Genomic DNA, 25,716 nt, shown 5'->3' with positions numbered 1-25,716 from the left:
GTTGACCTTTTTTGAGGTTTTTCTGTACAGAAATGTTACTTAATAATACATTTGAAACTTTACTTTTAATATAAATCTGAATAAATTCATGTAAATAAAATAGACGTTTCTTGACTAATTTGTTTATTGGGTGATCCTGTTGTCTTCACGTCATACTGTTGAATTGAATCTATTTTTCCCCCGTTTTGAGAATGATATAATATGGTTGGAAGAGGTGTCTCAAGCCCTAACAGCTGTTAATGCATTTGTATGCCATCTTAGAAAAGAACATGTACACATTGCACAGAGATGAACGTCTGTGGCATCAAGCTTTATTTAGGATGTGTGATAATTATTGCCGGAACATTTACCTAATTTGATGTAGCCAGATTTGACTTCTTTATAGGCTGCGCACAGCTGTGCCATGTAATGATGTTCCTTAAAGGTCCACTACGCAAAAAAACAACACTACAATACATTTAGCTTCCAGTGGGCATTACAACGTGCGGCAAATATTTTGCTTCCTGTGAGAAGGGAGCATCCTCTGATTTGCTTTGTATCTTTTTTATTCATTCATTCATTCATCTTCAACCGCTTGTCCCTGTCGGGGTCGCGGGGAGAGGGGGGCTGGGGCCGATCCCAGCTGACATGAGGCGTGAGGCGGGGTACACCCTGGACAGGACGCCAGTCTATCGCAGGGCACATAGACACGAACAGAGACAGACAACCATTCACAACTACAGGCAAATTTAGAGTCATCAATTAACCTAACACGTGCATGTCTTTGGACTGTGGGAGGAAACCGGAGAACCCGGAGACAACCCACGCAGATACAGGGAGAACATGCAAACTCCACACAGAAGGGCCCCAGCCGGGATTCGAACCAGGAACCCTCTGGTTATTTGTTACTTGTGCTCCCTATCAACATTTCATGGACATACATGTACAGTGTGATATAACACCGGAAAAACGTCAAAAGAGGATACCTCACCTGTGCTTCGGTAAGCTTGGTTTGTCACACCCACTCGCTTGAAGCGCACATGTGCACCCTATTATTATGTTATTGTTATAATTATGGTTCTTAGATTTACTGTGTGGAATCCGCAGGTGTGACAACAACATAGAAATAGGAAACAACAATCACCAACGTCATGATTCCTCTATTGCAACAGCCATTGGTTCTTTCTGACGCGGAGTAGAATGATCTGTCTGCGTTCAACTTCTGGCTATTGCATTTACACAGAGCGGATTTTCTGCAATTATCTGAAATCCTTTTGTTTTCTTTGTCAAGGAGATCAGGGTGATGCCAACTTCTGGATTGACAATCAGAAGTATGTCATCCCTGCAGAACTCTATGGATTAAAGTAAAAGGGGGGAACATTTCCATCTGAAATAGGCGGCCAAATGCAGATATTCTCCTCTCCTTGCGCTATCTCCACTATCTATTTTGCAAGGGCACCATTGCCGTATCCAGGGCTCAGCGCCGCCCAAGATGGTGGTGATTGGTTTAAATGTGAAACAAGTCATTTCACAGGGGTGGTGATGCATGTAGAAGCTGTATCTATTGATAAACAGATGTCCCTTTGGCCATGTGAGTCAATGGTAAAAAAAAAGTATTTTTGGTTCGCAATGGCATCACATGAACGACACACGGTGGCTGTAATTCCATCGTTTGGCCACAATATGAAGTTGACATCAAAAGGAAGGCTGCGTTCAAAGACGAGTCTGGTCCAAGCAAGGGGGGCAGAAGTAGGGGGATAGAAGTATCATATCAATGTTGAAATGAGTGAGAGGAATGTGCACTTTCCTCTCAGAATAGATACTAATATTAACTGAAGGAAATGACATATAATGGGGGTGGAGAAAACTGGCTCCATGACAACCGACACTCCCATCGCTGTAACTATAGACACTGATTATTGCATGCAAATTGCTTATTGACATCACAAAAGTCCTGTGATAACTATTATGTTTCATTGTACTGGAAGCATATTTCATTTGAACAGAGCTTTGATCCATTAACAAAGGGAGAAATGCTGTTATGACCCAACGGCTTATACACCAATTCCACTTTGTTCCCTGGTTTGTTTTGTTCACCTGTTCACCTGCTCTTCTCCATCTGGGATTGTGAGAGAGCCAGTGTCCGCATGTTTAGTGTTTTACTCTTGTTCTAGAGGGCAAGAGTGGGGAGTCATTTTTGGTACCATATTTTCCGCACTATAAGTTGCACCTAAAAACCTTCAAATTTCTCAAAAGCCGACAGTGCGCCTTATAATCCGGTGCACCGGAAGTAATGCGCGGTGCATGTTGAGATATATGACTGCGTGAAGCTCGCCGTTTCCCAAAATGGCTCCTATTAAGAGACACGCTTACGACGCAGAGTTTCAACTCAAGGCCATTAGTCACGCAGTAGAAAACGGGAATAGAGCAGCAGCCAGAGAGTTGAACATGAACCAATCAATGGTGCCGAAGGAGAGGAAGCAACAACCATCTGACTGTTTTGTTGACATTTCCTTTAGCGCAGCTTCATCTAATGGATGCAGAACGTAACCCCAGCCTCGACTGTAGCGTCTGTTCTATGCACCTTATAATGTGGTGCGCCTTATAGTGCGGAAAATACGGTAGTTGTAATTTAGCATCACCTTGTTATTGGGTTATCGAAAACAGCACTTTGCCGAAAGCATTTGACAAGGCACTGAAAGGGCTTTACTCAGTGCCAACCAGGTTGTACAACGGTGTTTGGGGCCATTGTAGTCGAGGTAGAAATAGGTTGGGTCAACCTCATCACATCAGCGCAGCTGGGACTTGCTGTGTAGTGGATGACTTAATCAAATTCTACTTTGCAGTTAGACTTAGAAATAAGAAAATACTCGTGATTTTAACCCAGAATCACCAGACTTTGAAGAGGCATTGTGACTGATCCAACCTTGCAAAGTAAAGTGACGATGCTCCTGGTTTTTGAGTTGTGCTCTTTTTCCTGTTTTTTGTCTTTATAATCTGACAGAATACTTTTTTTCTCAGATATTTCTTTGTTTTTTCTTATTTAAGTGTATGACTATAATATTAAAGTGTATTACTTTTATTACATATATAAACAATCTTTAATAAGAATATACAAGTAGTTAGTTAGTTTCTAGTAATTTTTTTCTAATCTCAGAGAATTGTAGTTTTTTTAAATTGTTATTCTTCTAATTCTTAAATTTTCTTGTAAATGTGTGAGTTTTTTTCTCTTAAAATAATATCCAACGTCTTTTTTGCTTTTATGACTTTGTAATTTCAGAAAATATTTAGTTTTTTTTCTCATTAATTAATGAGTTTTTCTCGTAGCAGCGAGGTTATTCGATATGAGTTGAAATCGCCTCCAGGAAGAATTGAAATCAGTTGATCAACGTCCATCATGTCGTCAAAAACCAACGGGTAGAGACTCTGAAGGGTGCTGTTTATTATTTTTTTATTCATATTTGCCAAATGAGAGCGGTGCAAGCAGGTCAAACTGCTTCTGTGGTTTCATTAGGACAGCCGGTCTATCAAAGGCTACAGTTGAACTGTTTATAATTAGAAATATCTCCAGGTTTTACAACATTACTGACGTGAACAAACCTTTAACAGCAACCAAACATATGACATTTGCAATCGTCTAGTGTTAATTCCATTTATTCAGGGAGAATGTATGTTTTTATAACGGCTCCATCATATTTTCATACATATTCTAAACATTGGACATGTTCAGTGAACAATTCTCACATCAACATAGTGGACTTGATAGACAGAATACTTATAGACCACTTATCATGTGTACGGGCGTCTCTTTACATGAACAAAATGTACAGTTTTGCTTTACAGTGTTACAATACAGAGTCATAGCGTTACAGAGGTTTTCCTGTCCGCTCTGACATCTCGCCATTAATTGCATGCTTATACTGCAGGTCCTGTTTGTGCATGTGTGTGTATTTCGGGCCTGTGTGTGTGTAACATGAATAATAACAGAGCAAAAAAATCGAATTTCCCCATTGCAGGATTAATAAAGTAATTCTTCTTCTTCTTCTTCTTCCTGCATTTGAAATGGTCATACAGTCGGCCCGGGGTTGGTTGTTTTTACACTCTAACACTATATTGCTAATATTCATGGTTGGGTCAACAGTTGAGATTCAGAGGAGAGGTTGAAGAATGAAAAGAAGATAGTATGAACAGTTGGTTTGGATGCGTCCTCTGCAGGTTTTGAAATTGGAACATTTATCATGTTCGTGTGGGTCTCCTTGACCAGGCGTGGTAACCACGAACGAATACAGTAAGAGCGGTTTCTCACTCTCCAGTGCGACTGTGGCAGGCTCATCAATAACTATAAAGAAGAGAAACAAAGAAAAATGTAGTGCAATGTTAAAAAAACAAAAACAACAAATGCTGGTGCTCTTAAATTGTATATATGAGGAGCTCTTTTCCAAAACGCTATAAATCCATTTTAATAGTTTTCAGGAAAATTACATTTTTTCCCTAGACCCACACATTTGGTTAATATTCAATGTATCTGGTGTCAAAATGGTTTTTATGGCTCAGTCTGAACATGTTGAATGGACAGACGAAACAAAAAACTCTCCCGCTTCAGAGCGCCGCCATGTTGGATGGCATAGAACGCTCACTGAATTCTGATTGGTCGAGAGGACGTATCGCATTTAGGCTAAAAATAGGTTTGGCGCTGGTCGCGGTTTGGAAAGGAACTGCATCTTGAGACCATTTAAAACAAGGAAATATAGCGATTTGGCATGAAACACTGATGGAGCAGTGAAAAGGTTCTGTATACAGCAAAGAGGCTCAAACTCATTTTTATCTCGTTTTGGAAAAGAGCTCTTCATGTGTTGTTACAGTTCTTTTCTCTCTCTCTTATTCGTTAAACTCATTTAATTTGGTATACTTTTGCATTCTTTTTTTGACATGTCAGAAATAAATTCACAAATTCAAAATGGCATCGAATAAGCCCTACTTTATCAGTTCTGACCTTCTTCTGTTTCGGTATCTAAAATCATCCGTGTAATATGAAGTGCACGGCCGGCGACGCAAACAGAACAATTCAAATTCCATTCTGGGACACCGGCACACAAAAGTCCCCAGACAGTTGAGAGCACATATCTGTCTGAAACCACAGGCTCGGGCTGGGAGGTTTTGAATTTCTCACCTGGGTACTGGGTAGGTATGAGGATGTGATCTTTTTGTTTACTAGAACAGACACAGAACATCATCCGTGGCACATGATCCCTGTGACAGGGACATCATACTGGAATAGGCTGCATTCCCCTCAGGGGAGGAGGAAGTGTATTTATCTGAGTGTTTACCCACTAATCAAACTCAGCACAATACAATACAATACATTGCCTCATTTACACATTTTCTACATTATTTAAGCTCGTACAATAATACAGTCGTGTAGCATGATTGGGGCTGCTTTTCTTTGCTCTATCACCTACTTTTTATTTGTTAACATAAACAACTTAATAATCAATTTAAAAAATGTCTTCACTATTTGTAATATCTCTGCGGAGTACATTCCTAACCTGAAATGTACGAATGCATCACTAGTTGCTCTTTTTCTTAGATTCAAAGAAGGGAGTTGGAAGATTACACCAGAGAAGTGACGGTTAAAACAAGTAGTGACTCACATTTGACATTTTTTCAACCCAGTCGCCAGAAAAACTTTGGCACAAAAAACGTTGGCATTGTAGGTTTTCTGCACACCGCGGACACGTCGCATTTTAGACGTGTGGGGTTAATGTTGGGAATTCAAACAAAAACGATTAATGTTTGGGAATCAAAACTACAACTTAACTATGTAGTTTTGACGCCCAGAATCAAAACTACATAGTTAAGTTCTGCAAACAAAACAACATGGTTTGGTTTAGATAAATAAACTACTTGGTTAGGTTTAGGCAACTTAACTACCTGGTAAGGTTAAAGCATCAAAACTACCTGGTAAGGTAAAGGCATCAAAACTACTTGGTTAGGTTAAAGCATCAAAACTACCTGGTTAGGTTAGGGCATCAAAACCACCTGGTTAGGTTTAGACAACTAAACTACTTGGTTAGGTGTAGACAACTAAACTACTTGGTTAGGTTTAGACAACTAAACTACCTGGTTAGGTAAAGGCATCAAAACGACTTGGTTAGGTAAAGGCATCAAAACTACTTGGTTAGGTTAAGGCATCAAAACTACCTGGTTAAGTTAAGGCATCAAAACTACCTGGTTAGGTTTAGACAACTAAACTACTTGGTTAGGTTAAGGATTCAAAAGTACTTGGTTAGGTTGAGGGAAAGGTTGTGGTTTGGATTTAATAAATATGTTTCACTTTCACATGGGACGGGACACACCACATTTGACATTTTTTCAACCCAGTCGCCAGAAAAACTTTGGCACAAAAAACGTTGGCATTGTAGGTTTTTCTGCACACTGCGGACACGTCACATTTTAGACGTGTGGGGTTAATGTTGTGAATTCAACCAAAAACTATTAATGTCAAAACTACACAGTTAAGTTCTGCAAACAAAACAACATGGTTTGATTTAGACAAATAAACTACTTGGTTAGGTTAAGGGAAAGGTTGTGGTTTGGATTTAAATGAGTACATCTGATACAAAAATATGTTTCACTTTCACATGGGACGGGACATGGTTGAGACACAACGGTAAAAGTCTGGTGTGCGTATGATCCGACCTTCCACCCCTACCTCCTTCCTAAGCAGAGTGGGAGCCTGATTTCAGGAGCACTTTCTGTGAGTTGAAAGCCCAGTGTGCGTCTCACCGATGCTGGAAAAATTATTCATATCAATGTTTCTGTGGTTTGCAGGGAAATAAGTACAATGCCAATATTTTCCCTCCAGTGACCAGGCTGATCCTTTACAGTAGTGGAAATAAACAGCTTGGCATCTGACTAGCCGCTGACCTACTGCTGCATATTATATGGCTGTGTATACAATACACACAGAGGTCTTAGTCATTGCTAGAACACACACACACACACATGCTTGATGCATTCAGCTAAACAAAGCCAACATTGTAAAAGGTTTGTTACTCCACATATATCAACTATCAAAATCTCCAGTACAACCTGTTCTATGGCGTCTTTTGACTTATCTCTGGCCTTTCTGTGTACACATACCATCACACTCCCAAACAATATATGTTGCATTTGACGCCCAGGTTCTTTATGTGCAGACTTAAAGTTGAAACTTTGATTGTTTGCCATTTGAAGAAGTCAAATTGTCTGGAAAGGAGAGAGTGTTTGATGGCACAGCCCACAATGTATGAGAGGACCATTATGTGTTTGAGTCAAAGAGGTATTTATCTTGCTTAGCTGTGATTAAGTCACGTCATCGCTGACCTCAATGAGTTCACGGGGGATTAGTTTGTGATCCGTGTCGTTGTCGGTTATTGTTTCTTTCTGTGATAGTACACAAACTGATCAAACAAGAAATACTAATATGTCATTACAACTCATAAAGCCTGAATAACTCCAGGAAACAAACCTCCCACAGTACTTGATAACACTGATAACACTCCATACTACCACTGCTGCTACCACTACTGTAAAACAGACTGAAATCGCAATCAATATGCAATACTGTGTTATATACGTGGGCCCATATTCATAAGACATTTTGATCTTACCACTAGAGGGACTGCTAAATAGCCCTAAAGGCTCCAAGCAATGAGCGTCCTCTCCAAACCTCTTGACAAGTAGGGTTGAGCCTGATTATGTCACGTTTCATGAAGTTGTGATTGGCTGCCTCAGGTCTTGAGTCTCTGTTTTGTGATTTCTTGGTAGAAATACTTTAGAAGGTATGTTGCCATATCCAAATTAAGATAAGAATAAAATCTAGGCTACGTGTCACTGATTTACCGTGAAACAAAGAGTAATATAGGTTACTGAATAGTCAAGTATATGTGCAGCTATTCGTCAGACGTGTCTGGCAGCTCGTTGACAATCAGCAGGTTTCCATTTAAGAAGAATACCTATGGATGTAAGGTCAGAGGTGCAAAGCGAAACCAAGCTGGACACAATAGAAGCTTTTTACGTCTCGCCCAACTTGTACATGAAAGGGAGGACATTGTTAAACGAAAATTCAGAGTCGGTATAACTGCAAAATAAAAATGAATAAGCGGGAAAATACATTCCTGGAAATAAACGTGGCTGTCCCAGTTTGATTAAAAGGTTTCTAAAATGTTGATACCGAGCTGGAGTGCCAGCAGTGGCCATTTTAGGGTTGCCTCAGTGACTTAGGAGTCCTCTTAACTACTTACAACCTTTCACAGTTTTAGGAGCTGGTTCTAACGTGAAAATGCTTTGTGAAACACTCTTATGGTCAAAATACACCGGGAACTGACGCACAACGTGCATAGGCAGGGCACAGCAGGGGCTTTTTACCGGCAACACAGACTCTTTTGCGTGTGTCTGCTGCCAGCTTCACTGTGGGCCACTGAATTTTCATACAGAGGTTGTGGAAGGGTTGGGAATCACATAGCACATATATTGAAATCTGGAGAAACTGTCAGATATTGATAAGCATCAGCACACTTGTTTTCTTCGTTGACATACTGTGTTTACCATTGAAATGTTAAAATCTCTACATGATTTAAGCGTAGGCAGTATAAGTGCTTTTTCACTCAACAGTTTTTGTCTTTCCACGAGGGTAAAATTCTTTAGTTGTTATTGTTCGTCTGTTGTCAGTCCTTTGTGTTTATTTTCATGCCTCAGACAGCAGCGTGTCTGTGTTACATAGCTTTCACTCACAGCGCAAGTGTTGGATACTTGTTTGTTGTTGGACTGTTACATCAAACGGGTGACTGTGCGTGCCATGAAAAGCATTAGGAGACTGTGATTCATTCGGGCAACTGACGAAAAAAAAAGGCATTTTAAGGTACAAACGTGGATGGTTAAGGGAATATCTATTGGGGCGAGAAAGCCTACCTTTCCTTATAGTAGGAGGAGAGCAAAGTGCGGATCTCAACGGATAAATCCGGAACCGCAAGACCCTCGCCGGGAGTGGAGGGTGTTACTGCAAAAGACAAGAAGAAGAAGAAGAAGAAGAATTACTTTATTTATCCCGCAACGGGGAGATTTAATTTTATCACTCTTATTATTAATCATGTTACACACACAGGCCCGAAATACACACACATGCACAGAAAGGACCTATATACATGCAACTAATGGAGAGATGTCAGAGCGAGGGGGCTTCCACTGATCAGCGCTCCATACATGGTCCACACAGGGACTTGAACCAGCGACCCTACGGTTCCCAGCCAAGTCACCTATGGACTGAGCTAAGGCAGGAAAAATAACAAGATATCGAACAAATATTGTTTCTTTTTGTGAGTGAAAACATTTTTGTGGATGATAAGGGGGAATTCCGCGAGACTTCCTTATTTCCTTGTTGTACTGTTTTCTCTTCCTCATCAGGTTTTCTGTTAATGATCGGAACGCTCTTTAAAAAAACAACTTGTTTTTTCAAACCACACACCCACATTTTAGGCGGTGATATTCTTTTCCCTTGGCTGCTATCATGGAGCGTAGATATGAACGTGATAAGAGTGACTGATGTTTTTGTCGTCAGGTGTTGGACATAATTGCAGCTATTGCAGTTGACACCGTCTGGCTCATTGTCCCAGGGCAGCGTTATTTACTTCTTTTGGATCCTGCTATTTACTCAAACCCGTTTGTCTACTTTTGGGCCTGGCGACACTCCATTTTCCTGCAGATGAAGACACAGCATGTTCGATTGAGGCAATACTTTTCACGTTTCATCATACTGTCGGAGTGCATACATGGAGAGACACACTGCACAGGGCATAACAATCTGATCCATCCATGAATATATTATATATAATATCTGCTGTAATATCCTGCTGTCTGAGGCAGCCATTAGTTTTCCTCATTTTTAGATATTGTGCAGTCAGTGGCAGTTAATTAAGTCTTTTACCAATGGCTACCATGACTTTTATGCAGGGGTTAAATTGGGATTTGTTATGAGGGGGGAACTCTGTGGTTTCAGGTTCTCTAGGTACCAAAGACTGGAGGCAACCTGCCGCAAACTCTCTTGCATCATAGTTATCAAGTTTAATTTTGTGAAAGCAAAACATTGTTTGAATAGCAGATTAATCAAGCTGTCAGTTCCTGACCTATTTTCTCTCTTATGTGACATCTACCTATCTCTATCAGCCATCTGTGCTGTCTGACTGACTCGCACGTGCACTGAGGTTGCTTCTTCTTCTTTCCCCATTCTTTAGCAGGTGGCCTCCTGTGTTAAGGTGCATTACTGAGTTTGGTGAGCTGCTAGGTTTCTTTCTGAAAAAAAGGAAACCCTGTGAAAGTTCTGATGTTCACAAGTTCTTACATCACCTCATTTAGGGCTCTGTTCTGTGCAGCTACAAATACAATGTGTTTTAGTTATTGTTTGAAGTATTAAGCCAGAGAAAGTGTAAAGATATACATTGTTGCAGAGTTAAGCATCCCTGAGTCTCCAGCTGAGCCCTGGCCCTGGCCTGCTTGTATGTGAAAGTGGTAACTTTAAGTGATGAATGAATTGTGGTTTTCCTCAGCTCTAAGGAGAAAGTATTTTCCACATTATTGTTTTGGTTTTACAGCCTGCAAGTTTACTGTTTTGGTTCACTCTTACTGCTTTCCTCAGCATAGTTTTTAGCAGCAGCAAGCCTCTTTAGTAAACTCCAAAACTCTACAGTACCTATATAGAGTCATAATACCCTTTTGAAATAGTCATTTTTTTTGTTTTACAGCCTGAAATGATAATACATCATACAAATTAAGGAAAAAAAAAATATGAAAAACTACAATAGCAGGGTTGGAAAAGTGACAAGTCCATTTAGAAAAATATTATAAACCTTATCAGGTATAACCAATCACCTTCTAGATTACACACCAAGTTATTTGGCCTCCACCTTTGACACAAATTATTCATCATGGTTGGAAAGATACAAGACGCAAGTTAAGAGAAGGATATAAAAAGATTTCAAAGGCTTTAACTTTCCCTCTGAGGACCGTTGAGAGTGTTTTCCAGAAGCTGAAGGACCTTGCCTAGATCGTGCCGCCGCTCCAAACTGGAGGACCGAGCCAGGAAAAGATTGATCAGGGAAGCTACCGAGAGGCCGATGGTGACCTTGAAGGAGTTACAAATTCACAAGCTCACTGAACTTTTTGGGCTGAACTCCAAGCTCTATGTTTGGCAGAAACCAAACACAGCACACCACCCAACACACAGCATCCCTACAGTGAAGCATGGTGGTGGCAGCATGATGTTGTGGGCTTGTTTCTCTTCAGCAGAACTCTTCAGAACAAAGTGGAGCATTTAGAAACTAAAGAGTCGGATATTTCACTCAGATTATCGGTGAGAAAGACAGAACTAAACGGGAATAGTGGACATTCATCATTGGACACCAGCGTGACTCCATATAAAACTGTATCAACTTAAAAGGCAATGGCATGTAACGCTTACAGCTTGTTTTGGCTGCTCAGAGGTGGCTAAAGGATGTTATTGCAGCGTTAGTTTGTCAACTATGCAGTTTAATTGCAGCTTGAAATGACAAGTCTTCACTTTATCTTTATTGTAACTTTGACACAAATAAAAGCAGACTTGTGCTATAAGACAAATTTAGTGAGAGTCAAGTGTTTGAATTGTCAGAAATGAATGAAAACAAATAAAGGGACAGAGTTGAAGAAAGGAAATACATTGAGAACAAAATGATGAGCTGTGACTCAGGTGACTGGGAGTAAACCAGCAAAGTCCTTCACTGGGAGGCAGCAATGAATATGATGCAGGTGCGACTCTTTGTGTGTTACACTACCTATTTCATGGTATAGCGACCCCTGCCTCACTGGAATGGCTTTCCTGGTGCTCAGCATTTCAATCTTCATCAGGTGATCACAACACTGCTTCCACTGACCTGCAACACATATAATAAGCGGGGATTTTTAAAGCATGTGAATGGCAAAAAGTTGGGTTAAAAAAAACACACAAAAAAACACTATTCATGGAAATTTTTTGTCTTGTATAGAAAGTCCATCAGTCTGACGCCTGCCTTTAAGAAAGTCCAGCCAGATGGAGGTATTACACCAAGCAGGATTACTCAGTCAGCTAGATAAGTTTAAAATAGCATGCAGCGACTTCTCTGAACATTTGTTCATCAAAAGCAATAATCAATACTTGTGACTCATTGACACCTAATTTATTCAAGTTTCATTTTACAAATTCAGATTAAAAAATATAGCAGAATATGTTTCACAGAGACAATATTGGACATGTTGGCAATATCTCAAAACTCACCCGCCTCGGAATATGTAACAAAGCATACCTGTTGTACCACATACCAGGCAGCTCGAGATGTTGCAATGTTAACACTGAATTACACAGTATTTAAACATAAATCTTGATGACAGAATTATGAGAATAACTATTTGTGTTTGTGCAGTGGTGTTGTCTTTGAGTCACATGTGCACCCCTGCAACCTTACACCTAACTGAGCTTTGAACAATTTCCTTCACTTCACAGTGAAACTTAATAAGTGCAGCATGCAGACAACTGTTAAGAATAACTGTATGTACTCCTGTCATACAAGAGAAGCGATCATCCGAGGAGGAGAACAGCTGAGTAACAGTGCTAAGATTTAGCTACGTACAAATGATTCCTTCCAGAAGTGAAATGATAAGTGCAGAGGCGGTGAACCACTATGCAAAAAGATTGCTTACAAACAAACACACCCTTGCTCACATGGAGGAGTGGCACATATCACACGTTCGCTTTTTCACACGTCCTGTTAAGAGCGAATAATTTGGCTCCCTGCAAAAACATCCTTGATGAAGAACATTTATTCAATATCTTAATTCTCAGAAACTCACTGAGGCATAAAGAAGTTACAACAATAGCCCCGAGGTACAAACTATTCAATTCAGTGACACACCCTTGGTTCAGACGCTCTAAGAGACTTGGCGAAAGAAATTAATGAAATGAAAGCTTACTCTTTTCCATGTCTGTTTTAGGTGCAAAGCAAAGCCACTCACTTAATAAAAGACTTGAAAATGTATTCCACAATGTCCAAGCTGGAAACAAAAATGTTAACGGCTCAGAGTGACTCTAGAGTCAGTATAATTCCTTAAAATAGACTTAGAAATAAACAAATATCTAATAGGAGTCACACCCCTGTGATTTATTTAGGTTTAAGGTGTGTGTGTGCAACAAGTTGTTAATGCCACCGAATAGATCCTGGCCAGCAGACACATTTAGTGGAGAACATAGTTGAGCATTTTGCAGCTAAAGAGGCAGATATTTCTCTCAGGAAACTGGCGGAGACCACAAACGGAGCCGAGTGAATCTTGGGAAACGCACTTATATTCAACCGATGCACAGAAATATTATCCAAATGAGTGTTCGCCATATTAACTTAACTTTTCAACCCCTTCATATATAATAGGGCATAACCTGGTGGGCTCAGAAAAATGAAGAAAATGCTTCATATCAGGGCTGTATGACTTTATCAAGTCCAAGACCAGGTGCAGTGCAAGTCAAGACCAAGTCAAAAGGCAGTCAAGACTAAATCAAGACTGAGTTCAATGCAAATCGAGTCCTGGTCAAGACCATGAGCAATAGTGTCTTTCCAATGCCTACACAGTGATAAAGGAGTTAGGATGGATCTAAAACAAGACTTGACTTATCTTCAAACAGCAAACAATGCATAGAATTAAGATGTTCTGTACAGCCGGGCTGGTATTCCCAGAACATTTGATCTTACCACAAGGAGAACTCCTAAATAGCACTAAGAGTTCCCAACTAACAGTGTCCTCTTAAAACCCTCTCACAGAGCTGCTGAGACCAACTTCTACTGAGGAAAATGGGAGAAGTGTTAAGATAAGAGAAAGGGTTGGGGTTGACCCTGTTGCTCTGGGGGATGTCATGTTTCATGAAACTGGGAATGGCTGTCAAATGTGTGACTGATTTAAAGGCTGTTAACACCTACAGAGGTGTTTTCAGTTAACCTGGATAATTAGACCTCTCTCTCTGCGTGGGTGTGTATGCTGTGATTGATTGACACCTTCCTTCATATCCTGTTAGCTTTGTTGAACCTGTTAAGGCAGGACAAATTACACCCGTATCATTCTCATCCGTAGTGTGACCCCATGAATCCCCATTAAAAGCTCCGCCCACCTCAACTGAAGCCGAAGTCAAGTCTGCCAGAGTAATTGAAAACACCTGAGCGGGTGTTCAGAGGCTTTAACATGAAACAAAGAGTGAATGGGCTCATGACCAGTCAAGTATATGCGCAGCTGATCATCAGCCTCTCTCATGTCTGGCAGCCCGCTCACAATCAGCAGGTTTCCACGGAGGGAATGAATGTATTAAAAGAAAACTCAGAGTCGGAATAACGGCGAAAGCCAAAAAAGCGTGGGAAAATAAATGCATGGAAATAAATGTGGCTTTCCCACTTCCATCAAAGGTTTCTAAAATGTTGATGTGATTACAAAGTGGATTCCCAGCAGAAGCCATTTTAGGATTGTTTGTAATTTGCTCTCAGGGCGCACTCACACTGTCCTTCAGCACCGCGCCCGGGCTTTAGGGTACTTGTCCCCCCTCCCCTCTCCCCCCGCGCCCCAGGCCCGTTTGTACTCACAATACCTGGGCCTCGGCGAATGCTTCTTGCTGTCCATACGTCATCACGCCGTAACACGTCACACGCATTAATTGACGTCATCGCGATGCATCGCTTTGTTCACAAATCTTTCCGTCTTGTCGACTGAATATTTTCATCGACCAAATCTGCAGTAAACACTCCTCCGCATCACACCAACGTGAACCTTTCACCGCCATTGTTGTTGTTAAATGTCCACGCATGGTCCGTCCTTCTATTTTCTATGTCCGAACAGGCGCACATAAAATGAAGTCAGAGCCGCCGTAGGCCTCGTGCTCCTACACCTGCGCACGCTCGCGCTCGTACATGTGCAAACGCGTTCTACAAAAGCCCACCTCTCTCAGGCGGGACATGGACGGCCAGCTGTCCACAGTTATGCGCGGAGCGGGTGCACTCACACTGCTCAAACGCACTAGGCTTTAGACAAAAAACCTGTTTTGGCCTGGTGCGGAAGGACAGTGTGAGTGCGCCCTCAGTGACTTAGAAGTCCTCTTGACTACTCCTTAAATTAGGACTGACACGTCCATTCTTTATTTAAACAGTTACTCCTGAATCAGTTAGGAGCCTGTCAGGCTTAAGACGTTTTGGGAATACGGGCCTTGACCCTGAATCAGCAGCTGAGATCAACTTGACCTCCTCTCAGTAGAGTCCAAGACTATTCCAAGTACAACACGACCAAGACAAGTGTAAGGCTTTACAAAAGTGGACCTGAGTCCGGACTCAAGTACTACAGTCGGCTTCATATAGTTAAATGAAGTCCCATTGCCCATCACTATTAATATTTCAATGTTTTGATCATAGCTTGTTACCACTGCCCCCAAGAGGCCCGCAAGTGGCAACTATTGCAGGTTTAAGGGCTTGTTTACGCTGGTCCAAATCACTTGATGAGTTTGTAACCTTGGACCATTTTCCCCCTTGGTTCAGTATCTTTTCACACAGAGAAAAATCCAAGGGAACTCAGTGCATCACTATAAACCAAGCAAGGACGCTCACTTGGTGTGTGCGGAGTGGGGGCAAGAAAACAAGTACACGAAGAAGGTCCTGTGTTCTGAACTAGGGCATATTTCTGTGAGAGAAACATTGCTATACTGCTGCTACACTTTTAACACTGTTATCCCTTATTGCTCCTTATCACTTATTTAGTTTGTACTTATTTTATTTCAGTATGCTGCTAAACTGCACGCTGCGTATTGTTGTATATTGTATAAACCTACGCTCAACCATAATGTCTTTTGCACTCTGTCACATTAGTTATTGTTTGATTGATTTGATGTTAGCTTTATTTTGATTTGATTTATGTTTTATGCTTATTGTTACTCTGATCCTTTCCCACCTTTGTATTGAAACTGTTGCACAATAATTTCCCTCGGGATAAATAAAGCTTCTTGAATCTTGAATCTATACAACTCTCCGGATAGCTACGTACCGAGCGGCAAACGCTCCAGGGTTTGATACAACTGAACTAAACAAGGTACAGTAGGTGTGACGACAACCTATGGCTACTCTTTAGTACGCCTGCCAATTCCTAATTAACCAGTTCATTTTTTGGATTTGTATATGTTGCAGTGCCAGAGGTACCAGTTCATCTCCTGGGCACTGCTGAGGTGCTGTTGAGCAAGGCACCAAACCCCCAACTGCTCGGGGCGCCGGTCCACTGGCAGCCCCCTCGCTCTGACATTTCTCCATTAATTACATGTATATAGGTCCTGTCTGTGCATGTGTGTGTTTCGGGCCTGTGTGTGTGTAATCGAATTTCCCGTTGCGGGACTAATAAAGTAATTCTTCTTCTTCTTCTTCTTCTTCAACAAACAACTGTCTGTGGGTGGTAGGCCAACTAAATCAGTTACACACAGAGCAACATGACATGATGGTCGGAGCTATAAGCCGATGTGTAAAGCTGCCTACTAGGACACCAACATCGTAAATATGTAGATTTTTTTTTTTTCTTTTTCAGTTGTCTTTTGACGTGGTCATTTTCCATGTTTTCACAAAACTTGCTGATCTTTGAAATTAGGTGGACATTGACTTAGTATTGAATGCTGGTGCTCGGTGTAGGATTTGCGTGACAAAGCCACTCGTCCACTGCACGACTTTGGAATGTCTTTAAATGGTAACGCGAGGCTGTTCAGTCGTAGTTTTGGTTAGAACATGCGGTAATTATGCGATTAGGTGTCAACGTAATCAAAGCTGGAAACACCCCTCCCACCAAACCGTCACTAGAAAGTATGTAAGAAGTGCTTTTACCACAATACCTTATGAGACATCTTATGTCTATAAGATTACACCTGGCTCCAGGTTAATAATAGATACTGTCTAGTCATACTGCATCACAATGAACACTGACTTCAGAGTTCATGAAGTCTCACATGATTTCAGTCCGGCATTAGCAAAATAATTTTGTGACATGACATACTATTTATAAAATGACATGCATGTTTCACGCTTTAACCACAAACACCAAAGAATGTCGTCCTGCAGGTAGCAGCAGGTTTAAGCCGGTGTATTTTGCGTCCCTAAACAAAGCCTGATTTTAAAAAAATCCCTTCTAAGCAATTTACTTTCCAAGTGCAGAGCCGTGTCGGAGTTTTAATTAAAGCTGTAATCAAATGCAGTCTGTCTCTCCTGCTCTTTTAAACTAAGACTATAAGACTGCTCAACTTTGTTTTGCGGTTGCAAAAACAGTTGAGCGTACAGAGAAGAATAGAGATGGTGCATGTTGTGACTCTCATGTAACAGTATTACTTGTATGGCACTAATTATGGTCTTACCAGACTACTTGGAAAAACTCCAGTTAAAGCCTCATGGACAGAAGGTGTAACCTGGACAACTCCAGTCTGTTTTTGACTTTTGATGATATTATTATTATTATTATTATTATTATAATAACTGTAGGTGCTGCCTGGTGCTGGCAGATCGAAATGGATCAGGGAACATCATGTGTAAGAGTTAAGAAGATTGTTACTGTCATTTCTTCAGATTTCAGAATCGGCCACACTGATGTTAGATCAAATGTCTGCCTTTCATCAGCGCTATCGAGATTAGATGCAATGATCACGATCACGCCAACTCTAGGAGCAACTCATGATTGCATGAGTTGGAGTGAACAAAGACATTTTGAAAGTGTTCAAATTGCCGCGATTAGATTAAATTTAAATTAAATTAAATGAAATTAAAATCCACATAGCATATTGTAATATAGTGTTTATCTGCGATACTGTACTTTTATTGTTGTTCATATTTTGTATTTTATCTTATTTGTAGTACTTCCGATTGCTTCGTACCGCTGCTACGATGACCTAATTTCCCCTGGGGGATAAATAAAGTTATCTATCTATCCATCTATCTATCTATCTAGACAAGAGGAAGGAAAAGTGGTGTTTACAGGAACTCCATGAGAACACAAATGTTCTCTCTCTCTCTCCTATCTCAAATTTATAAGAACGTTTTGTTCCTCATTTTTTTGAGATAAGCTAAATATACTTTTGAGACCCACTGTGTTTGAGAAAGGTTCTCCTTTTTGCCTTACAGGATCATATTTTATAATTATATATTATATATTATTTATTATATATATATTATTATCACATTGGCAGAAATGGGCTTCCATACTTTACACTTTGGTTATAAAAAAGTATCCATCCTGAGGGAAATTATAATAAAGTCTTTGGTTTAAATCCTTTCATGTTTGTTTGTTTCTTTAGTAATTATCTTCAGTGAAACTCGGCGTGTATGCACTCTGGCCCTTTCTATTATTACAAAAGAGTTGATTGTATAATGTGCACTGGTTCTTCTCGTCTGTACACTTCGAACTCAAAATAAATCACGACTGACATGCAATCACCTTCTCTTGGCCCATGGCCTAAATTCACACATTTTGCTTGTAGCTAGTGGTGGAGACCTGATAAAGTGTTCAGTTTCAATCACCAAGGCCTCACCCATGTTATAGATGTGCTGCCAGATGGCCTCGGCCCAGCGCTGCGTGTCGTCAGGTGTGGGCGTGCTCAGCGTGTAGGTCACTTCTTCTCCTTGATGCTGTGTGCTTATGTGTATACTCTGACAGTGGACAGGATCTCTCTCTGACACACAGACACGGGTGTCCTGACAGAGACAAAACACATTTTTAACATCTGGAATTTAGTTTGTGCAGTCATGGCAGAGTACCAAAGGTGTGGTTTTGATGGTATGATTAGCATACTGAGATATAATTAGCTCATGTCAAAATAATCCAACAGGTCTGACTGCAGTTGAGACAAGCTCATCGTAAATCTGTCGCAGACAAAAAACATCCTTTTTTTCTACACATTTTAACTACTTCATGTACCATCAGTTGTTCAATGGTTAGGGGCTCTTCCAAAAGGCTACAAGACTAAAGAAATAATTCATGATTAATGCGGAAAGAAGGTAGAAGAAGCCCAAAATTATTTTTGGCCTTTTCTCAAGTCATTCATGATTTTCACTTGAAAATACTTGAAATATTAGATTATTTTAGCTCTTGAAGAAGAAGAAGAAGAAGAAGAAGAAGAAGAAGAAGAAGAAGAAGAAGAAGAAGAAGAAGAAGAAGAAGAAGAAGAAGAAGAAGAAGAAGAAGAAGAAGAAGAAGAAGAAGAAGAAGAAGAAGAAGAAGAAGAAGAAGAAGAAGAAGAATTCCTTTATTAGTCCCGCAACGGGGAAATTTGATTTTTTTTTCACTGTGTTATTATTATTCATGTTCAATGGTTAGGGGATCTTCCAAAAGGCTACAATATTTTAAAGAATTATTCATGATTAATGCGGAAAGAAAGTAGAAGAAGCACAAAATTGTTTTTGGCCTTGAAAATACTTGAAATATAAGATTATTTTAGCTCTTTGAAGAAGAAGAAGAATTAGAAGAATTCCTTTATTAGTCCCGCAACAGGGACATTTTCACTATATTATTATTATTCATGTTACACACACACAGGCCCGAAATACATACACATGCACAGACAGGACCTATACATGCAATTAATGGAGAGATGTCAGAGCGAGTCTATCACAAAATCTGAGAGATTTAGATGGGAAATCCCTGCTAACAAAGTGTTGTGCCCTTGTGAACAAATCTTTCCATACACACAATAACGCAGGTAATTGGGTCCTGTTTGTGCATGTGCATGTTTCAGCCTGCGTGTGTGAATAAGGGGGGAAACATTTTTAACACTGTATACTGTATATTTAGCTGCCTTTTTGTCCAATGAGGACTTGCAAAACTGGATTAATATAGAAGTAAATAAGCTTTTCTGTATCTGATGTCAAATCTAAGGTAACTTGGAACTATATAGCTGTTGGATGAATGTAGTGGAATAGAGTGGAAGTACAAAGTGGCACAAAATGTAAACACACACGTAAAGTTGCATGGTAAAATACTTGCGTAAATGTACTTTAATGTACTTACTTAGGTACTTTCCACCACTAGATTTTCCGTGTTTTCAGAAATGTATTTTAATGTACCGCATTGTGATAAAACGTTATCTGCTTCATCTTGAATGCTCACCATTAAAGCGGGTTTCGTCTCCTAGGATTTCTGTTTTTCACTCATTCAACAGTGCATTCTGTCAGCCTCAGCATGTTCTTGTAATCAACATGGACAAAACCGTAAATTAATCCATTCATTCATTCATTCACGAGACGTTGCTCGTTCAGAACCGACCTTTTTGATGGGGATCACGAGTAACGGCTTCTCCTCCGACTCCAGGTCTTCTTGACTCTGACAGCAGCGAAGACTTTGCCCCTTGAGGACCCCATAGGCGTTTTCCCAGCAATTAAGGTCCTCTCCAAGCTGAAGAAGAGCAGAGAGTCATTCGATACACTGAATTATAATGTGATATAGTATTAAAAGAATCACAAAGCAGGATAATGTATAAAAAATCAAGTCACCTTAACCTTGAGTTGGCCATGTAGGATCGGCTCAACCATGCACAGTGGCTGAGCAACAAGGCGACAGCACATATTGCCATACAGAGGCAACCAGAACGGATTATCCTCTAGAAAAACAAATAGATTAGGGATGCATTTTGAGGAGGACAAGGAAAAAAAAGGACAAAGGGAAGGAAACAAGAAGAAAAGAGGAGGATTTGTAACTCACCTGTTGCTGCTAGTGACAAATCATGCGTCTTGAAACCTTCCTGGACGTTTTCTATTCTCAGTGTTGTGTGAGCCAGCAGGTTATACTTCGGCCCCCTTCAGACAGAAAGCATTGGGCAAAATCAAGATGACACTCAGTTTTAAAAGACTGCCCGTGTGTGTGTGTGTGTGTGTGTGTGTGTGTGTGTGTTTCAGGGTTGAATTGTCATCCTCACAGTGCAGACAGGTCAGGGGATATAGGTGGTAGGACACTTCCAGATCCTACGTTTCCTCCACCGGCTCCACAAACTGCTGCAGACTCAAACGCAGCACGGATCTTTTTCCCAGAGGAGCATCCCACTGAGCCCCCCAGACGGCTCGCTCTCCTGGGTCCTAGAGCCCCCGGGGAGAAATCCTCAACCGCACAACTGCTGTACAGTTCAACGCGAAGCTGAAACCCTGGACCTACCTCGTTGCTGCTTATACACATTTACACAAGGAAAAAATAAAGTATTATTAAAATGGGATTGGACAAAACAATTAACCTCTAAAAAACTGGCAAAACAAGTGACTTACAATATGATAGTGTCTTCAAAACAGATGTCAGTTAGAGTCCTGTCTACCATCACCAGGTCAGTGTCATGGATCTCTGTGCCACACTGAAGCAGGCAGAACACGGCACAGCGCTGAAGCTCTACGAGTAAAAAGGAAAATAGAGTAAAAACAGCAATTGAGTCTAAAGGTCATCCTGTAGTGATATACAGTAAGAGCATCCAGAGGGGGTGTGCATTAATTTCAGTTTAACCAAAAGGAAAAACAGACACTAGGCATTATAAAGTCAACAGTGTTTCCATGCAGTCAAACTTCATTGATTTCCTGAATTACCTCCTTTGTTTTTGAAGTACTCAGAGTCTTTCCACATCAGTGGGATTCGCAGGTCTACAGAATGCAAGTAACATAAATATAAAAGCCTCGTTCAGGTATTTTATTTAATGAATTTGTGGCAACGTTTCTTTTTAATTTACACTCACCTGAGAGGGATACTTTCCCCGCACACGGTACGACATCTTCTGATGGCCTGGAGTAAAATAAATAGATTATCTATCCAACTTTCAGTGCGTACGTGCTGTTCGGCACAGTACGTACAGGAACGCTGATGCAATCCAGAACAACAGCAGCACTAATTACAACCTCAAGGAAAGATAACAGTTGGATCAACACATCTGTAACACAATCACAACAAAACTGATTGTTCTATGTTTCACAAGATATTTGTATCCTATTCTAGTTTAATTAAAATGTAAAGTGTCCACCATCACACACAGAGCCTATGCTTGTGAATCCCATATACACATGATTCCTTCTTTAGTTCCATGACATGTACACAAAGTGCCCAACACTCATGTGTTTACAAGACACCCAATTTGTAGTTTTTAAACATTTCATTTCCTCCCGTATTCTCACTTCTGTGACAAGCCTGGCAAATAAATTCTGCTACAATGGAGGTCCCCTTCTCGAAGCACAACTCGAGTTTTTCATTGTCATCCAGCCAAAAGAAATAAATGGAGGTAATTTTACTTAAAAAAGTCCTTTATGTCCTCGTAAACAGCACAATAAAAATAAATGAATGAACCTCATTCTTAGCTCAAGTCTGTCTCGTCCGAAGTGGCGTTAAACCTGTCGGTGTCTGGGGCTGATTGTAATGCTCCCGAGTGCGCACCGGGATTTTTCTCTTGTTTAAATTACACTTCACATAAAGTTCTACACTCATCTCATCTCATCTTCAGCCTCTTATCCAGGGTCGGGTCACGGGGCAGCAGCTCCAGCAGGGGACCCCAAACTTCCCTTTCCCGGGCCACATTAACCAGCTCTAACTGGGGGATCCTGAGGCGTTCCCAGGCCAGTGTGGAGATCTAATCTCTCCACCTGGTCCTGGGTCTTCCCCGAGGCCTCCTCCCAGCTGGACGTGCCTGGAACACCTCCCTAGGGAGGCGCCCAGGGGGCATCCTTACCAGATGATCCTGAACCACCTCAACTGGCTCCTTTCAACGCAAAGGAGCAGCGGCTCTACTCCGAGTTCCTCACAGGTGGCTGAACTTCTACACTGTAGCCATTTGTTTACAAGACGGTAAGTTTGTAATTTTGCTTTACACCACATATCAACAGAGCATTTTTCTCTATACGTGAGAAACATTTTTGCTCCTTATCTCCTGAATATCACAAAGTAACCTGCCCTGTAAATGAATAACGGATCGTTCAAATTAAATAATGATTTCAACTTATCAGCCCAGGGATGTGTATTGTTACATATGCATTAAACACAACAGATCAGGTAATGAAGGGCCTCGAAGGATTGAAAAAGTGAACTTGTCTGACCTCTAGTGGCTGGTAGGAGGCATTATGTCTATTAGCATTTCACTTGCTTCTGTGCTGCAATAGAACTGCATTAAAGTCTTGTATCCCTCTCCACTGATCTATTATCTGTCTATTTACCCATATACACAATATATCCTTGCACTCCATCTGACCTGCGTCCCACTCTCTGTAGGACCTGAGCTTTCCTCATCTGCTGTAGTTGGCTGAGCAAGGCCAGAATGCGAGCATTGCAGGTTAGCAGGCTCTTGGAGGCCTCGAGGGCCTGCTCTCTCCTGGAACAAGCTGCCAGGAGCTTACTGGCCCCCTCCCGCATTCGCACCTCCCTCTCAACCTGCTTCAGCACCTCTTCATCCTGTATGAGATGAGTGGAAACGGCAATATTATTATTATTTATTCAAATGATCAATATTCATCTTATTTTTTTACTAAAAAAGAAAGAATCATCAACAGCTTAGAGTGCCCGGAGGTTGGTACTGAGAATTATCTGATGTCCATGAACCAAAGAGTCAAACAGTCAAAGCATGATTACACTGCATGTTTAACCATGCGGCCCCCTTTGGTGCAGACTAAAATCTGTGCAAGAAAGTAAAAATAGCATCTTATCTCATCTCATCTTCATCCGCTTATCCGGGGTCGGGTCGCGGGGGCAGCAGCTTTAGCAGGGGACCACAAACTTCCCTTTCCCGGGCCACATTAACCAGCTCTAACTGGGGGATCCTGAGGCGTTCCCAGGCCAGTGTGGAGATATAATCTCTCCACCTGGTCCTTAACATCTATTGCATGGATTGCCATGAAGCTCGATGGTCATGATCCCAAGAGGATGAAAACTAATGACTTTAGTGATCAACTCATTTTTCATAGCACAACCAGCAGGTCCTCATTTTAATTCAACTCAATTCAATTATATTCATAGTGCCAAATCATAACAAAAGTTATCTCAGGACACTTTACAGAGTAGGTAAAGACCACACTCACACTATGACTTATTTATGATTTAAATAGACCCAACAATTCCCCCGTAGAGTACTTTTTTACACTGAAACAGCTCAACATCCACTTGATGAATTGGCGCTGTACTGTATCTTCATGGTTCCCAGAGAATGTATGCAAAAGACTGAACCCCCGACTTTTCCCTCTAACTTCACCACATTGTTTTTAGTGAAATGTCTTGACAACTATTGAACAAATAGCCATGTCGTTTGTTACAAACATTTATATTGAAATGAAATCACTTTGGTGATCCCCTGATTTATCTATTTTATCAGGCCTGCAAATCTAATTAGATTCCCATCAGCCTCAGCTGTACTTTACTACATGCGTAAATACATGGTGTACATTGTAAACATTGCACCTGCTGAACATCAGCATATTAATCACTGTAAGCGTGTTAGCATGCTACCATTTAGCCCGAAGTGCAGCCCGTTTACTCTGTCTAGCTATTCGATGTCATGACATAAGGGAGTGTGATTCTTAACGGTACAGTTTCCAGCTGTTGTTGATGATATATTTAAACATTATTATGTCTTCCACATTATATCAGGTGGTAGTGTAACTCTCAAACCCCCTGCTGGTGCTTCTAGCAACAGGCTTCAAACACACTGACCTAGACCTATTACATCAGAGCTCAGAGTGGCGGCAGTGTTAAATTAGTGCATCAGATGAATCCTTCCCTGGATGCAGTCCAGCTGTCAGGGCCCCAAGACTAATTCCATTTCAGGTGAGCCATGGCAGTGAACGTTGGTGGAATTTACTTCCTCACAGTAGACAATGTTCCCCTTGTCTGTTATATTTTGACAGGTTAAAAAAAAAACCAATACTGTAGCTGTACCGATGTAGAAACCCTTCCAAAGTCCACATGCAGTAATCTTTTTCCTTTCTTTATAATCCACTTAGTAGCTTGTTTTTCTCAGCTCCAGTTGTGACTGTGGTTTGATTTATTTGTTTTATTACGCGGACATTGTGATGAACTGTCACGATGATTCACGGATCTTTTGTAAACTGTAGTTACTATAACTACGTCATTTTTGCTAGATTCATTATCATGCACTTGAGTAAATAATGGTTCTCTGAACTGTCAGATAAGTGACTTGAGACACTTCAGGTGACTTTTCTGACAGCATTAATATAATGAACATTTGTAAGATTGTTAAGACTTGATCCGCAATGGACATCGATACATGGTGGTTAACTGGGCACAGTCTGTTGAGCTTTACCATGCATTACCAAGCCATATGTGTAAGTTAAAGCTTTAATGTTCAGAAGGTTGTTGCATAATTCAGTCGTGTTTTCTGAGCCTAAGCCATGTTCATAAGTTGTGATTTTGTTCTGAATGGATTGCAAATAATTGCATCACCTGCAGCTCACGCAAAAGATTTTGAAAATAGTTAACATTGAGTTCACACACTAGCCTAAGTCCACCTTAAATGACTCAGAAATCCTCAGCTGTTGGTGTGCTTTGCAATGACCTAAGTGACCACAGGGTTATTGCCGCTATCAGCAACGCTTAGGTACATAAATAAAAACCAGGTTATCTGCAAGAGGAATCTTAAACATCTTAATGAAGCTTTTAAATATGTGCAGGACTTTCATAAAGCCCTAAAACTTA

At 40.8% G+C, this 25,716-nt stretch overlaps 1 protein-coding gene across 1 annotated transcript; it reads right to left on the bottom strand.

Annotated features, from left to right (window-relative positions):
- Positions 1-10,999: 10,999 nt before the first annotated feature.
- LOC310958995 (rhotekin-like) lies at positions 11,000-23,463 on the bottom strand (the record flags this gene model as incomplete). The annotated part of the gene is made up of 11 exons (XM_083930160.1): positions 23,264-23,463; positions 21,767-21,813; positions 21,621-21,674; positions 21,312-21,429; positions 20,972-21,211; positions 20,758-20,852; positions 20,550-20,656; positions 20,323-20,451; positions 18,593-18,755; positions 11,818-11,921; positions 11,000-11,137 (listed from the first exon to the last, which is right to left on the bottom strand). Exons 1-11 carry the CDS (start codon positions 23,422-23,424, stop codon positions 11,000-11,002), a joined length of 1,356 nt encoding a protein of 451 aa, XP_083786286.1. The 5' UTR covers positions 23,425-23,463.
- Positions 23,464-25,716: the final 2,253 nt, after the last annotated feature.

The sequence above is a fragment of the Echiichthys vipera genome, assembly GCF_963691815.1.
Source record: "Echiichthys vipera genome assembly, chromosome: 16".
Taxonomy (NCBI): Eukaryota; Metazoa; Chordata; class Actinopteri; order Perciformes; family Trachinidae; genus Echiichthys; species Echiichthys vipera.
The sequence above is the reverse complement of the archived record's forward strand: the minus strand, read 5'-3'. Positions and strand labels throughout refer to the sequence as shown.